Source organism: Panthera uncia, chromosome D2 (assembly GCF_023721935.1).
Source record: "Panthera uncia isolate 11264 chromosome D2, Puncia_PCG_1.0, whole genome shotgun sequence".
NCBI classification, from domain to species: domain Eukaryota; kingdom Metazoa; phylum Chordata; class Mammalia; order Carnivora; family Felidae; genus Panthera; species Panthera uncia.
The window spans coordinates 67,346,385-67,363,482 of NC_064818.1; the positions used below are offsets into that span (position 1 = coordinate 67,346,385).

Consider the following 17,098-nt stretch of genomic DNA (forward strand, 5'->3'; position numbering starts at 1 on the left):
ATGCTGGAATGCCTCAGATAGGTTTCTATCAGCTCTCTTGTCCCATCCCTATCCTACAATATGCAAGGTCTCAGAGCACTTAGCATGGGCTTCTTTTAGCTCCGCTGCCTTGCATCCTGCCTTCAGAGGGTCAGCTGCCTTAGATTTGGGGGAGGTTTTGCATAGCCCAGGGGAGCATCTCTCTCAGCAATTCTACCATGCCCCGAGCACTCATTGATGACCCGTAGGAAAGCATTGGTTTGTGGACCCTATATCTCACTCTGTGGCTCAGGTTCCTTGAAATCCTAACATGATGTGCCAGCCCTGATGCAGACCTTAGAAGTTTGTTAGAAGTTTGGCAGGTTTCTTCTTACCTACATCTGCGGAGGCTTATTTTACTCCTCCAGGAATGAGAGTAGCCATAGGTCTCTTCTTTGTTATAAAATGCTTATGATTTTCTGGAATGTTTCACTTAAGTGCCTTTTTGTCATCAGCTCTCTGATAGGTTTTAAAAATTATGAATTTGTAACTTCTCCAGCTTGCTTTGTTTGTTAATGTGAAACCAATGGTCTCTTTTGACCTTCTATATTCTTTAGGAAGCAGAAGTCCTGTGTTATTCTTTAATTACCACTGCCTCTTCTTCTTCTTTGAACAAACTATGCCTAGGAAGGCTTCTGCCGGCAGCTCACTTACACTTGTGTCCACATCCATCCATTGTTTCAAACAAAGCATATAGATTTAGGCTTCAGAACGAGTCTCCCACCTTTAGGAAGTAAATTTTCACTGGCTCTTTTTGAGCCCAGCTGTTGTGGAGACCTCTTATCCTTCATGCATTTTGTCACCTTCTACCAAGTGGCTCTGCATGATCTCATCTCCTTTTGGACAGCTCTCCACATATTTTGGGATCTATGAATGATATCTGTTGTCTGGTTTTGCCAAGAATAGAGGATTCAGAGTATATTCAGAGTCTTGTTTCTCATCCACCCACCCACCCACCCTACCCCACCCTAGAGGGGAAGGAGAGGGAAAATGATGACTTAAAGGGAACCTGTTAACTTATGCAGTGATATTCTTATTGCAAGTCCCATGTAATCATTACAACAAAGCATTTTTATTTTTCTTATGTGGATATGCAGACCGAGACTCAGAAAGGTTAGACACCCTCTCTGCAGTCACAGAGATAATAAAGAGCAAAACTGGGATTTAAATCATAGTTAGTTTAACTCATACTGTTAAATAATGTGCTGATAATGAAGCACATTATCTTTGAAGCTTCTATCTTATATTACTGCCTGAATTCTTTTTAGGGCTTGGGATAACATATACAGGTATTTTCTCTTCTAGAGACAGAGTAAAAGAGTGAATGGGAACCTAAATGCTCAGAAAATGTTAAGACTCAAAGCAGAGGAACTTAAGTTCAGATATAATAAAAAGAGTCCAAAGAAAAAGAGACCAAAAATAAGAGGCAAAATTGAGCCCCGAGAGCCAGAAGGAACTGGAATGGAATGGCAATCAAATCTTTATATCAGGAGTTCAGGTGACAGTTGGGAGCAGAACTGACATGGCCATGTTGGGCCATAGGTGTGTGAGGCCATCTTAAAGAGCTGAGGCAGCAAACCCAGAGTTTTATATACTGGAGGAATAGATTGCTGGGATTCTCAATAATAATTGTTACTATAATCAGAGCACTTATTTTTCCTTAATTCTTAGTACATGCTAGGCACTGTAGCAGCTGTCTCATGAACTTTATCTCATTTAGACCTGAGGTACATAGGGATTCAAAAAACTTGCTTTGTAATCACAACTAGAAAAAAGGGCAGAGCTGGGATTTGAACCCAGACTCATGAGATGCCCAATCTGGAGGTCTCTCCGATTTACCATATTGTTTCTTCAAAGGACAAGAGAATAAGAGTAATAGAAACTAGCCCCCAAACTCAAAAATTAACATGTATAAAGAATATTAAATGTATACAGAGCAGAAATAAGGAAGAACGGAAAAAAGAGTGACCTTCTCAGCTTCACGTAGTATGAATAAGATTGGGAACACTTTGGTTCATGTTAGCCTTTGGAGGAATCTACTAACATCTACCTCTGCATGTGATTAAGGCTACCATTCCAAAATAGTAACTCAGAGAAAATTCTGGAGTGGGCCCCTCAGATGATTAACAGTTGGAAAATTAGATGAAAAAAGGTCCTGGGACCGTTTCCTGTGACGGAAAGTTGTGGAGTTGTTAAGCGTTTTCAAGTCTGTGAAGAACTGTTATGCCAAGTATGGGCAGCAGGTGTTGTTGATCTGTACTGTATGTGGAACGATAGTGCCATAGATTTAAGTTTAATGTAGGGAAATAGTTCCTGACAGTAGCCAGTGACTTTTGGTAAACCTCATTTTTGAAAGTTAGGGCACCTCCTTCCTTAGGTTTTTATAAGGTGCATTTAGTGATGATGTGAGGGAACAAGGCTGACTGGAGGACTCTCAAGGTCCCTTTTTGCCCTAAGGTTCTATTATTATTGCATATTTATAGAGCACCAAAATTGACTGTGTTCTTCTCATTGAATAGAATTGCATTCAGTCACTGTCCAGGGCCATCACAGTCAAAATTAGACAGATCAGCAAATCAAGTCAAAGGTTAGCAGGTACACATCTAACTATTTGAGAATGTGTATTCTCTTCAAGAATTAGAGAATGACCTAAGAGCACGGTGAAAGATCTTCAGTGTGAAAACCCTCCACTGAGACTTGTATTAGGTTCCTCTAGGTGTTTTTGTAAAAAGAAATAATAATAAGGAATCCTTTCTTAGTGTCTATTAAGCAAACCTAATTTCGAATTATCATCCTCAAAACTCCTAATTCAGAATGGAATGAAGGAAAAGAATTGTACTTTATTGCTGAACTGTTTTAAGTGGTAGATAATATTCTGTTATTATTAACTTGATAACTTTGAACTTCTCTGCCCACGGATGATTTAAATTCAATCCACACTTGATCTTAGCCAAAAGGCCGAGAAGCGATTGATTTAGATTTAATCCATTCTAACAGCTGAACTACCAAAAAAATTACACTGCTGATTTAAAACTAGCAAATAAAGTTCCGTATTTTTACTGGAAAAAAAATGGTAAAGTCCATCATATATGGTAAAAATTAACAGTTTAAGTTGTCTGACTTTTTTTTAAAGTTTATTTATTTTGAGAGAGAGAGAAAGTGAAAGTGGGGGAGGGGTGGAGAGAGAGGAAGAGAGAGAGTCCCAAGCAGGCTTTGCACTGTCAGCGCAGAGCCCGATGCGGGGCTTGAGCCAACAAACCAGGAGATCACGACCTGAATGAAGTCGGACGCTTAACAAACTGAGCCACCCAGGTGCCCCAGTTGTCTGCTTTTGTAAGGAGGAATGGTCTCATATTTTTTATTTCTTGTAACCCCACTAATCATTTCACACTTTTTAATCTTTTTATTTGGAAATAAATGCAAACCTTCAGAAAAGTTTGAACAATAGTACTAAGAACATACGTATACTCTTTACCTAGATTTACCTGTTAGCGTTTTGTTCATTTGCTTTACCATTTGTGCATGCTTTCTCTACTGATCTTTTCCTTTCTACATATATGTCTGTCTCTTCTGAACCATTTGAAAGTAAGTTGCACACATCATGCATCTGTTCATGTTTTTAAAGTAATGTTATTTTATTCCTTTCTTCAAAGTAAAAGTATTTTTGGGCAGTGCCTGGGTGGCATCCGACTTTGGCTCAGGTCGTGATCTCACCGTTCGTGGGTTCAAGCCCCGCGTCAGACTCTGTGTTGACAGCTCAGAGCCTAGAGCCTGCCTCAGACTCTGTGTCCCCCTCTTGCCCCTCCCCTGCTCACTCTGTCTCTCTCTCTCTCTCTCTCTCTCAAAAATAAACAAACATTAAAAAAAAAAATTTAAAGTAAAATTTTTTTTTCTCAGATAGCTCCATTATTTACCGAAATGTAGAGGCAACTTGAACTATCATATTTCACCTTGTTTTTGTCCTGTTATCTCTTTTAACTGTCACTCATGAGGTCCTTTTCATGCCTTGTATCTGGAATACACTATTTTTTTCAGATTGTCCTTTAATAAAATCCGAAGACCTGACACAGACACTTGTTGCCACAACATATAATATAATATATAGCTTTGTCATGTGATGTATTACAGACTCTTATAGTGCCAAATTCTTGTTGTATAATTTTTATTGAAGAAAACTCTTTTTTTAATGTAAATACATGTGTTAGGATAACAGAACTAATTAGATCTCTGTTTGGTAAAATTACATGGTTTTTTACCTTTAAGTTTGTATATTTTCCATTTCAGCTTGATGTCGATTCACAGGGCTAAATTTTCATGTTTGCTTATTTCCCTCACAATAGCTTATGATTCCACAGGCCCTGACTGGATTTCACTGAAAGAGTGGCTGCGTGAGATCCAGAATGAAGATACAGCTTCTGGAAAGGGGAATGAAATTCCATTCAAACAAAAATAGGAGGGGAGGGGGTTAATCTATTTTAAGTGCTGATGAACAAATTGAAATTATTTTCAAGTTGTAAAAATTTTATTACTCTATTTTTACTGATGTAATTTATCAATCCCTTTAATGTCTGAGATTAAAACCAAGTCTGCAGAGATGAACTCTGAATATCCAAATAGTTTGAGATATGGAAGAGGTGTAACTGTGGTGAAGTCAGTTCTCTACAATTTTCAGTGAATGTTGAAGACACAGAGCCAGAATCAATTTAGGCTCAGGGGGAATGATGGTCTTACTCCTCAAGTGGAATATTTTGTGGACAGAGACACCTGTATTCCTGGAAGGACCATAGTTCAGGCAACAAACTCAAAATGCAGCACAATGTTGCCTTCTTCATGTAGCCACTGAATTTTGAGTTGGAATTTCATTAGAAAGCCTCATTCTCCTCTGATGACATGTAATCCTGTCTGTTAGCATTTTTTTCCTCATGTGCTTATTAGTATTAAGCAGACTACGTGCTTGCTTTATGTTAGACCACTGTCAGAAAAACAAGACAGAATTAGTTTCAAGAATATTTTTCTTTCTGTAGCACCCACACGCAGGATGTGTGATCTCTAGTAATTCTTATTCATTTGAAATACAGCAATTTGTTCCTGTCAGTAGAGGATAGGTTTGTTGTTTTAAATTGCCAGGTTTTGTTTCTGTTGGCATGTTCCCCAATACAAATTGAATGGCTGACAAAAATCTATTTGTATGACAGTTCAATCTAGATAAGTGCCCTCTGTTGCCTAACGGTACAATTTGGGGTCTCAGAGATAAAAGCAAACTGAATGCCAGGCTTGTAACAGAGCTTCTCCATGCAGATAACAGAAGTAATCCATATTCCTGAGGTACACAAATCAGACCAACAAAGAAGAAATGCGCATGCACGTCATATCGTTTGAAATGGTGGGCTTCTAGCTTCTACATAATAAAAAATGGGAATGTCTAACTTAGGAGAACAAAAATCTACCTCGTATGAGCTACGCCTAGATTTGGAATGAAAGAGAAATGGGGTATTGACTTATAAAGTTGGAGAGAGCTCTGTTGCTTAGCATTTTCCCATCGTATAAGGTTTCCCCCGCTATCAGAAAGTTGCGTGTTCCTAGGAGACCTTTCGTAAGCTGAAATGATGTAAAGCGAAAGAAGCAATTATCATTGTTATGTGGAAAAATTTTCTAACACTCCCAGACCCAAAGAATAACCTCTCTTAGGCTTTTCCGATACCTTAGGACACATCTTGCTAACAGACACGCGGAATAAATGGAGGCAAAGCACAGAGGCTCCCAGACACAGTTCAGAGCTCTGACAGCTTGACGCCCGGATGCTGTGTGCTCTTCCTGGGGAAGGAGCTGGTCAGGGCCGCTTTCACTGCTCAGGGTGCGAGCTGCCTTCCTCATGGCTCACTGAAAAACAAATGGTGAATGCTCTTCTCTTTTCGCCTTTTTTTATAAAGTCAGAAATCGTCTTCAGATTTCTTCTGGTTAGCAAAAACAGATACTAAGGTAGGCCTCTAACTGAAGTGTTATGATGTGAATTTTCCTGAAGCAAGGTACACCTGTATTGGCTTTTGTCAAATTTTTTTGCTTTCTATTTTAACATGCCTGTTCTGAAATAAAGTATGTATTTAGACAGTGATTCTTTCATACTTTTGATATTCTACAAGAGGTAGTTTCTGAAGGGGTCTCCTTTACCTCCCAAGATGAGGAACTGAAAATTTGTACCTTTTCTCTCTTCCTTAAAACATGTCAGGCTTACTATACAGGTATCTCTAAAACATAATTCATGTATAAAAAGAGGGATGAAATATATGGTAACAATCGTAATAAGGAAGGAATTGGGACTAGTTCATAAGGTAACAGACATCCTGGAAATATGGCTAAGAGCCCCAGTTGTAGATATTCTGAAAAATAATCCATAGTGCTTGGTGATTTATTGGATTTTAGGACTGGATTTGAGAATAATTTTTACATTTTTATCTGAAGAGACTGTGTGCATGGTAAAACCATACATCAAACTAAAGAAAACAGGAGGAGCAGTATATGAGAAGGAAAATGCCCTAATGTGTCTGCATTAAGTCTGAGATGCCTTCAGGTTATCTGAGGTACCCAGAAGGGATTAGATTTGTAAGTAGAATATGCAGAAAACACGTCTTTGCCTGCTTCTAGGTAGTAGTGAGAACCATGGGTAAAAATGAGATCATTCAGATGAGTGAGAAGAGATCTGAGGATGAAGACCTGGGTCAGACTGAGAAAGAAGCTATAATGAAGGAGACTGAGAAGGAGAGACCAGACGAATGGGAGGAACTCCTGTGGAAGACGGTGCCGTAATGCTAAGGGGACAGTGGGCAACAATGTCCCTCCGATGCTATCAAGAGATCAAATGCGAACAGGACTGAAAGGTGGCCATTGGAGCGAACCTTGGTACAGTTGGAGCAACACAATTAATGACATCGTATTAGATTAAAAGTGAAAGTGTAAAATAAATGTCCATAAGTCCATACTGATACCAATAAATGATCGGATAATGATGGAGTAGACAGATCTTTTGTACAGAAGAATGCCAGATGACTTATGAAGATACCTGTCCCTGAAGAAGGGAGAGCATAACTCCCCACTTCTTTTTTTTTTCAATTTTTTAAATGTTTTATTTATTTTTGAGAGAAAGAGAGAGAGAGTATGAGTGGGGGAAGGATAGACAGAGAGGGAGACACAGAATCTGAAGCAGGCTCCAGGCTCTGAGTTGTTAGCACAGAGCCCAACGTGGGCTCCAACCTGTGAACCATTAGATCATGACCTGAGCTGAAGTCAGATGCTCAACTGACTGAGCCACCCAGGCACCCCATAACTCCCCACTTCTTAAACGTGGGCTGCGTATAGTAAGTACAGTGTAGGAAGGGGGAAAAGAATAGCTTTTCAGTGGAGAAACATGGCAAACACTCCCTCAGCCAGGCATCAAGGGCAACATCATTAATGATACATCAATGTTGATAGTATGTACCTTGGATATGATCTGAACCAAATGGCACTTTTATCTCTTTGGTCTTCCTCCCCAAAACATAATACCCCAGTTTAGTCAGGAGAAGAACATCAGAAGGATCCCAATTGAAGGACATTCTACAAAATACCAATCCTCTTCAAAACTTGCAAAATCATCAAAAACAAGGAAAAGTCTGAGAAATTGTCACAGCCAAGAGGAGCCTAAGAACACATGACTAGGAAATGTAACATGGAATCCTGGATGGTATCTGGAACAGAAAAAGAACCTTGGATAGTAAGGAAACCTGAAAAAAGTATAGTTAATAAAAATGTGTAATAATGAACTATTGATTCATTAATTGTAACAAATGTACCACACTCCTATAAGATGTGAAAAATAGAGGAAACTAAGTGTGGGTTACTGGGAACTCTACTATCTTTGCAACTTTTTAATAAATCTACAACCGTTTTAAAGTTTTTAAAGTTTACTTCAAAAACATGGACAATGATTTTGTCACCTCGGAAGATATTGGTGATCCTAGGGAATCCTGTGGCATGGTAGGAAAGCATCAAATTTGTTGGAAGTTGAGAAGTGGCTGGGTCATGAATAAGTTAATTGAGTTAATGCTCATGGAATACTCTTTCAAGAGGCTTGGCCAGGAAGGGAAGGATAAAAAGAGGCTGGGCATGAGCTGGGGAGTAGAGTACTGGTGGAAATAACATTTTGAAGTATAGAAAGCTGGGTACACTTAAAAAATGTTTATGTTCTGAAAGGAAAGAACCAGTAGAAAGTGACATGCTGAAAATATAAGAGAAACAACAGTTAACTGATGGAGTAAAGTCCCTAAGTAGGCAGGATTTTATTCTATTCAACTGAAGATGGAGAGTCTTCTAGGAGGAATGTGTTGTTTATGAATCAGGTATGAATATTTATTATACTTTATAGTCTGGGGGTCACCCTTATAGGGAAGTAATCTTTACAATGTTTCCATAGAGAATGTGGGCTAGAAGAACTTTGTTTTATTGCCTAAACATCACAGTTTTATTGGCTATATTCACGAGGCATTAAAAGGCATCTCTGAATTATGAGAACTGTAACTGTAATAAAGAATCTGTCCCAACATGGATTCAACAGGAAGGACTAGGGGAAAAAATACTGTAAAAATTGTTTGCCTGTGAGATAGCTGGTTCCAATCTAAAATTGTAGAGTAACTGTATAGGGAGTCACTAGATCCCATGGATAAGGAAGCACTTCTTAACACATCTTAATAACCAGTTCAAGACCTCTCCTGCCATGTGGGCAGATTATTGTTGCTTTATGGTGGAGCCTCTGAAGATTAATCTTAAAACATATCTAAGTTCCATATGTGACTTACCATATGTGTGGTTGTGACTCACCCTCAAATCAGATGTTTTTGTGGTTTTTAAAAAAAATTTTTTTTACATTTATTCATTTTTGAGAGACAGAGAGAGACAGAGCACAAGCGGGGGAGGTAGAGAGAGAGAGAGAGGGAGACACAGAATCCGAAGCAGGCTCCAGGCCCCGAGCCATCAGCACAGAGCCCGGCGTGGGGCTCGAACTCACAAACCGGGAGATCATGACCTGAGCCGAAGTCAGACGCTTAACTGACTGACCCACCCAGGCGCCCTCAAATCAGACATTTTATTCTATGAAATAAAATATCCTGCCTTAAGTATTTGTCACCTTTGAAATTTCAAATTTATTATTGTCAATATTCCAGATGTCGACAACAGTGTATAAGTAAAGGCTTATTTTTGTTTACTTTGAAGGAGAGTGACAAGAAACAAAATCTACGAACAATCAACTTTGTAGTTGACGATAAATTCGTAGAACCAGGTGAATGGTGCAGCCAGACCTGCCTTGGGGGGGCGGGGAGCAATAGGATGGCCCCTGCCTGCCGTAATGTTTTGGTAAAATGAAAGGTGGTATGGTAAATTAAAAAGAGCACTGACATTGGGAAACACATTCTGTCCTTCCTCTACCTAGTCTTTCCCAAGTGTGTGGCCTTGGGGAGATCACTCATCTGGCTTAGAACTACTCATCTCTAAATATGGAAGGCTGGTCTAGATGATGCCTCATATCACCGTCAACTGTAGGATTCTGTTACTTTTGAGACATCTCAGTGTCAGTTACAGAATCATCGAGATCATTTGCTCTTGGATGTCTAGATCACTTGAAATTATGGCTTTGGACAGATTTTCAATGAACGATTGCCTTTCCTTCCTAATGCTAGGCAGATTATGTAGGGAAACCTACATACAACTTAATTATATCTTTTGCATACTTTATTCCAGTAGTTCTTTTAGAAATACAAATGAAGCGTCTGTTATATAGCATCCATTTTTCAGAGTATCATTTTTCTAGTAGTGCATAGAGTATTTGTATGTCATTATCAAACAAGAAAATATTTTGACATTTTGATTATTTCAATTATAGTCTATGGAGTTGTTTTATTTTATATTCAGAAAGATTTTAAAGAATTAGATTTCCTCCACTGAAAATTTACACTATTCCAGATGTTGACAACAACACCTGGGCATTCTATCATGAGCTGATTTTCTGAATGAAGTAACTTAATTATTGATTGACAAGCTAACATGATTTAAGACACAGCCACACCATGTTCAATAGCAATGTGAAAGTCATAAACTGCAAGCATGTGCAAGCAAGTGGGGCCATGATACTAACTCACATTGCATTTTGAAACACCAATGCTAAACTTAAATTTTAAGCTTAAGTTTAGAATCGCTGGAGGAGGAAATGAAGAGGTACAGTTACATGATTTCTGGGCTCTCCGTTTTGCAAATCATTAAATGATGTAACAGCAATGTGGTCAGAATTCCTAGTATAAAGAAAAGTCTATTCTAGCATTGTGAGACACAAGTAGACTTATTATTCCATATGGATTGCATATGAGTTTGCGTGAGTCTAGATGTGTATACATACATATATAACCTCATTATATGCATACAAATATTCACATATTCATAATAGCTAAATTAAAAAAATAAAAGTGGGGTAGAGTGTAACTCATTATTTACAGCCAAAACATAAATATCCATTTGAAACATGTAAACTGTTTTTGAAAGTATAAGCAAAAATAATAAATGAAAGTGATTATAGTAGAAAGACACTAGTTATTTTTTGTTTTTTTGTTTTTCAAAAACATTTAAATGTCTTTTCCTGGTATTACATGGATTATTTCAGCGTTCTCATGTTAACCTGCTTTTTCAACTGTTGGCAGCCCAGCAGCAGGGCATGTTAGCATCTTCCCTCTGCTGGCTTGCATATGGTCCATTGGCCATGAGTTTATGAGAGATAGAAAGTGTGCTTTCCCTTTATTAATGCTACAGTATTGGTGACATGTGGCCTGTGCACTTTCCAGTGAATGAGCTTGACCTTTGACTCAAAACAGTCCCTTGAGCAAGAGCAAGCTGTGTTTGGTGGAATGATTACTTAGAAAAAACAGATTGGAACCTACTTTCTCTGCTAACATTAGAGAAATGCAGTAAAGTTTTTCCCACTGAAAATCATCCACAAATTGTAGCATCATAAAATAGAGAATTGGGCAAAAAAAAAACCGAAACAAACATTCTAGAATTACTTCACTAATTACTTTAATTATTAGTTAAATAATATGAGCTTTTTAAGGTTACTTTTGGTGTATATTGGCACATCATTTTCTAGGGAAGATGCGCTAATTTGTACTCTCAGCCCTGTGTGTGTACCGGTTTTATTGCATCCTTTCCAATATTACCAACTAATGTTTAGTTGAACATCTTTCACAAGGTTAGCACATATCAGGTATTATGAGAGGCTTCCATTTGTACATAATATTTAAATTCACACAACAGCCCTGAGAAATAAATATGGTCACTGTTTTAGATATTGAAGAAGGTGATATTCAGAAAACTTAATTTGACCAAGATCACATACTAAAATGTTATCTCTGTTCTTTGTGTTCAGTGCCTTGCGCTTTTTCATCCTAACTACTTCCCAAGGACCTAACATTTACCTAACAGTATACTTTGCCTTTACCTAAATCACGTAGTATCTTAAATCATCTTTGCTAGAAATTAATGCAGCACAGCGAACACTGTGATGAATGAAATTTCATAACTTTCTTTTCATTTTTTTTCCTCCAAAATGTTAAGTTTTCTGTCCTGGATTGATGAGCTTTTTTAAGTCCTGGGTCAGGGGTGGAGTGTGTATGAAAAGCTGAAATTGGTCATGAAGAAATAGAAGTGAGGTTAAAAATGGAACGCTTTGTGCCAAAGATAGATGCATTTTCGAAAATGCCATCTGGGCATTACAGAAGTATGCTATTATTTAATTCAAACCAGCTAGAATTCAGCAAGAAATGAATGCCAGCAATTATATGACTAGCTAATAAATATAATTTCATGGTATTCGGTAAGATATCCCTAAGTGTTAATTGTAACAGGAGCAGTTAAATTCTTTATACCAGTTAAATTCTTTGGCTATGAAAGCATAACAGTTTTTAATCACCTGGTAACTTTGGGCATTATTAAATATATGGAGATTGGATTGGAAGACACGGTAGAAGCAATGGAAAAGTCTGGCCAGACTGGGTAATTTGTTTTAGACCTATGGAGAAATCTATTAACCATTTCTTCTATAGACCAATTTGATTAGGAAGTAGGACAAGCTGTTCTTTCATTACTTACCCAAACCATACTGCACTTTGTATCAATTATTTGGCTGTCTGCAGCACATAGATTAGAATAAAGGGCTTTCTTAGTGTTTGTGAATGTTGCGGATTGCTGATTAGTAATTAAAGTACTGAATGAAGAAAATTAGGCCAAAAATGAATGGCAATGAGAAAGTCTTAATTCTGTGATACAGATGTCAGAAACAGATTGTCTTGAGCAGCCCATTCAACGCAGTGACATTCTACATGGCCATGGAGTGCTTGCCTTCCATGTAAAACTCAAGTCAAATGCCTTAGAGATGGTTTCCTCTCCCGTGCCTTGTGATGTAGCTGTATGGGTATTAATTTAGTGAAATATCCTGTCTGCCAGGTGTGGGAACTAGCTGATTTTATTGTAATACCAGATCATTACTTAATTCATATGCAACAGAGTGCAGCACATGGAAAGCATTATAAATCTATTTACAATGTGGCTGGTCTGATGATAACATTGTATTAAATTCCCAGGTGAGGCAATTTAAGCAATTGCTTTGCCATGTGCACGCGGTGGAAATTAAATTCTCATATACACTTTAGTAATAAACCAACTGCATTGTTATGCTTATGCTAGTGGTGGGTTGTAGAATCTTCACTCTGACTATGTATATACCCTGTTTCACACATAGAATCATATAGGGGGCTGCACCACAGATCCCAGTTCTTAATTAGTTTCAGCTCAGTTAATTCATTTTGTTTCTAGTTTAGCAGTGCCTGTCCAGAAACATATTCAGTTCAGTTGGGAAACATTAAGGCTTGGGTCAAGTAGACAGATTGTTTCAAGACAAATTTCCAGACAGAGCTGGGCAAGTGTATCTGTTTGAACTTGGCTTTAAGAAAATCAGCCAATCAGTATGCATATACCAAGTGAAAACTGCTTGGAATTTGAAATTCTCACCTTCATAACCAAAGACTCATTTTTGTCATCAGTTTATAAAAGGCATTCAAACTTTCTGTGTCTGACTTTTTAGGGATAGTAATCAATTGTTAATTTGCCATATTTTTTCCTCTAATTCTGTAGATTTTTCTGCCCAACTGCATCTCGTCCACCTAAGTGTAATATATAAGTTACAAAGAATAAGCTTTACAAAAACACACAACTAAAAGTGAGGAATGCGCTTATATTTAATTCTGTGTGTGTGTGTGTGTGTGTGTGTGTGTGTGTGTCTGTCTGTGTGTGTCTGTGTGTGTGGCAAAAATTGTCAGTTGAAGCTTCCCACCCTTATGGTACAGACCTGAAATTGCAATAGATTACAAACTGCATAGAGCTTCTGTCTTCTCCAGAAGCCACATATAAAGCACCAGTAGACAGTGGTAACTGACAACTAAGACTAAAAATGTTGACAATTTCTTGATTTGCCTGGTTAGCTTATGTATAGAAGTCATTAACTATTTATAAAATGCATTATGAATTGGGTTCCTTCAAACTGTAGCTGAGTGTGTGACATTTCCAGCTCAAATTCTCATGCTCGCATTTGGCTAAAGTACAGATTTTATACAACTGATAATAAAGTAAAAATATTTTAGTTAATCAAGATACAGTAGGTGTTTCAGTTTCATTAACTTTAAATCATCTGAATTAAAATATTCATAGTACTTAGTAATGTCGAGTGAGGTTATTAAAAATTCCACCAAAGGTAAAATTATTTATTGATGCTTTGGAAGGAAACTATCGGTACAATAAGCAGTTTGTCATTCAAAGGAATTTGCCTTTTTTGGTATTCAGTCAGTTTAGTGATGATCCTGCAGGCTAAATTATGGCTGATTACAATCAGCTTACTTAAAATTTCAAACCACAAAAATATTAGGAGAAAATACCAATGTCAGGCATTTAAATGCAACTCTCAATAAAACAGTCTTGATCTTAAAAATATATATATTTGTAAAATGATATTCAAGGGTAAAGAGTTCGATTTTCTGCACCGACTGTGCCATTTTCATGAGGAACTATTTCTGATTCTGGGAATGAGTTTTTTTATTCTTTAAGAGAAGTTAGTTCGATCAGAGAACATTTCGTAAACTCAGCATATCATCTGCTTAATTACATCCAGAAAGCCGTCCAAATGACCGATGTTTACCGTCCCAATAGTAAAGACTGACATTTATAGAGACCACCCTTCAACTGCGGATAAATCCTTATTTCTCCTCTGTTGCTGAGTGTGTACACTCTTAATTGCTGGTTTTCAAAAGCAATGAATTCTCACCAAAACAAGATTAGATATTTAGGGATACATGTTTGTAATTTTCTTCTTCTTTTGAAGTTCAGCAAATCAAAATGAGAATATAATGTGATTGAACAATCTATGCCAATTTGTTGGTATTTTGGTGAAAGGGGAAAACACAAAAACAATCTCCGTATGATATTCTCGCATACTGTGGAATGTTTTAGTCCCCCATAGTGATAAAATGAATAATTAAAAAGGCAGCTCTGATACCACAGCCTGTTTAAAGGTTCTCATTTCCTTTAATGCTGTAAAATACTTTTGCTTAGCTAGTTTGGAACTACTGTAGTGGGGATCTCCAAATGGGCAAAAGAAAGGTTTGGCTTCATCTAAATATTGTAGGAAGGCCATGAGGTGGACTGACATTGCAGTTCCGCATTTTTCGAGATAATTCTGTATGAAGTCAATCGAAATAATTAACAGTCGGTTCAGTAAATACAATAAGAGAAGCGGGCTTAATATATGCTGTTTGTGGTGGTGAGAAGTCTGGCGTGTTCACAAAATGAATGAGTTGGCTCGCTCCTGAATTGTTAAGACATCTGATACAGATGTCATTACTGACCTCAGGCTAATGACTTAACTTTGGTACTTTGTCCTCGGCAACGTTGTTGGTTTTATTTATCTATTTACCGACTTGCTACATCTGCTCAGGTACAGAGACACCCTTGCAGCAAAGAAGGGGGACTTGGGGTAGAGACTCAGGGCAGAGAAGGGAGGCCATCATCTCCTTTCTGCTGAAACATTTTGCAATTTTTGCATCTTTTTCCTGGGTGCATTCAGAGGATAATATGATGAGGAGGAAATTTTGTGCTAGAATGAGTGTAGGTTCTAGTTTCAGTTTAACCAAAGCAATCTTTAGAATTCTATAAGACTGATTTTTTTTCCTAAAATAATAAAGGGATATCTAGATTTGTTTACTTTTCAACTAGCTTCTGCCAGAGAGTTAAGCCCTAATGCCCTTAGGCTTCTATTCTCTGTAATGAACTCTCTCTTATGTACCCTCCTTGGAAGATTGAGAAAATAGTCACTAAAATAATTTTCTGTTTTGTGGTTCAGATAAGGAACCCTAACTGAGAAAGGCTGTGACTCGAAAATGATTCAAAATCTATTGGCTTTTCTTGCTAAAAGTCCTTTTAAATCCTAGTGTGATTTCACATTTAAGACGGTGTGATCTCTATGTAGCAAAGCAGTGCTGTTTACTAGTATAAAAATCTAATTAAAAATCTTGTTGACTTCTGCTCGAGGATTCTGAATAGTTCTTTTTAAACTACATTAATTTTTCAGATCGCAGGTGAACAAGTATGAAATCTTAAGGCCTAAACTGTAGACTGCAAGTGAGAATAGGCTACTATTTCCCAGCTGCCATTTTTAAATTCACTCTTTTTGCTTAGTCCAGAAGCAAAAAAAGGCAGCCAAGTAACCTGTAAATCTGCATTTGAGTCTGAAATGGTGATGCTGAAGTAGGATCTGAGGATGGCGCCCTAGCTTCGCAACTAATTTTCAGAGCCTTTTAGCTTTTCCAAATGTGTGTACGTTTAGATAATCCATGAATTGCTTATAGACATGTCCCTCTGACTTTACAGGTAAAGGTCAACTCCCGTAAAACAGAATTTCACTGAGTGAAATGTTGACTCATAGCCCACTTTATTTACTGGGATTGAGAAAAGTTGACTCGTAGCCTACTTGCCTTTATGTACTGGGATTGGGAAATTTGATTTGTTTTAACACGCGCGCGCGCATACACACACACACACACACACACACACACACACACTCCCATTACTTTTCCTTCAGCTATTATTTGAGGAGAGCTTGGAGACCTTTAAGTTATTGTTTGGAAACGGGATAGACTTTAAAATTCCATCTCTTTCTGGCTACTAACATCACAATAATGAAGGAAATATAGATGAACTATTGTCTAAGCATTCCAGTGTTCAGTTGGAGTCATAATATTATCCCAGAATCAGAGATTTTAAAAGACCTATATTATATAGTTCATTTCCTGCCACAATTTTAAAGACCCCCATATAGACTTGTTTTAATTACAATCTGGTGAGTTTTGCAGATATACAGCTATAAAGCTGTATTTCCTTCAGTTTGGTGGTCTTATTTGTATGGCTACATATGGAATAACATACCAGTTCTGATCCGTTTGTGAATATTAATGGAGTACTTACACAATGCAGAGTTTTCTTTCATTATTGGCATCTGAAAAACTTCTAATTTACATTAAACTTCTCAAGTTCAAGAACTCTACACAACTTTGCTTTGCAGATTTTAGCAAATAGGTTTCCATTAGGGGGCTCTCGAGGTTTGAGATGATCAGCCTTGATACCAATAATGCTTCGAAGCCTTTACTTTCTAACGTTCATCTCGCTCTCTCCCTTTTTGTTTTGTTTTATAGAAAAGGTCACGGATCGCCTACAGTGACGAAGTACGGAATGAGCTCCTAGGGGATGATGGGAATTCCTCAGAGAACCAGGTAGAATGCTAATCAGGAAGGCCCGGTGGGTGGCTGGAGGGTGAAGGAGGTCACTGGCACACTGGGCTCTCAAGCTGCTCCTTAACAGTATTAGCAACAACTCATGTGGAAGCGATACTGTTTAATGCAAAGCTGGAGTCTTAATCAACTTCAAAATGTTTCTTGGAGATCTTACATTTAACCCTTTACCTTGT

The 17,098-nt window shown here is 37.7% G+C and overlaps 1 protein-coding gene across 5 annotated transcripts in view; it reads left to right on the top strand.

Annotated features, from left to right (window-relative positions):
* VTI1A (vesicle transport through interaction with t-SNAREs 1A) overlaps positions 1-17,098 on the top strand; it is a 350,627-nt gene that overhangs the window by 60,966 nt on the left and 272,563 nt on the right. For all 5 annotated transcript variants that reach the window (XM_049645767.1, XM_049645768.1, XM_049645765.1 and 2 more), the window contains exon 4: positions 16,827-16,904. In XM_049645767.1, the coding sequence (XP_049501724.1) occupies positions 16,827-16,904 (78 nt within the window). The remainder of the gene's footprint in view (positions 1-16,826; positions 16,905-17,098) is intronic.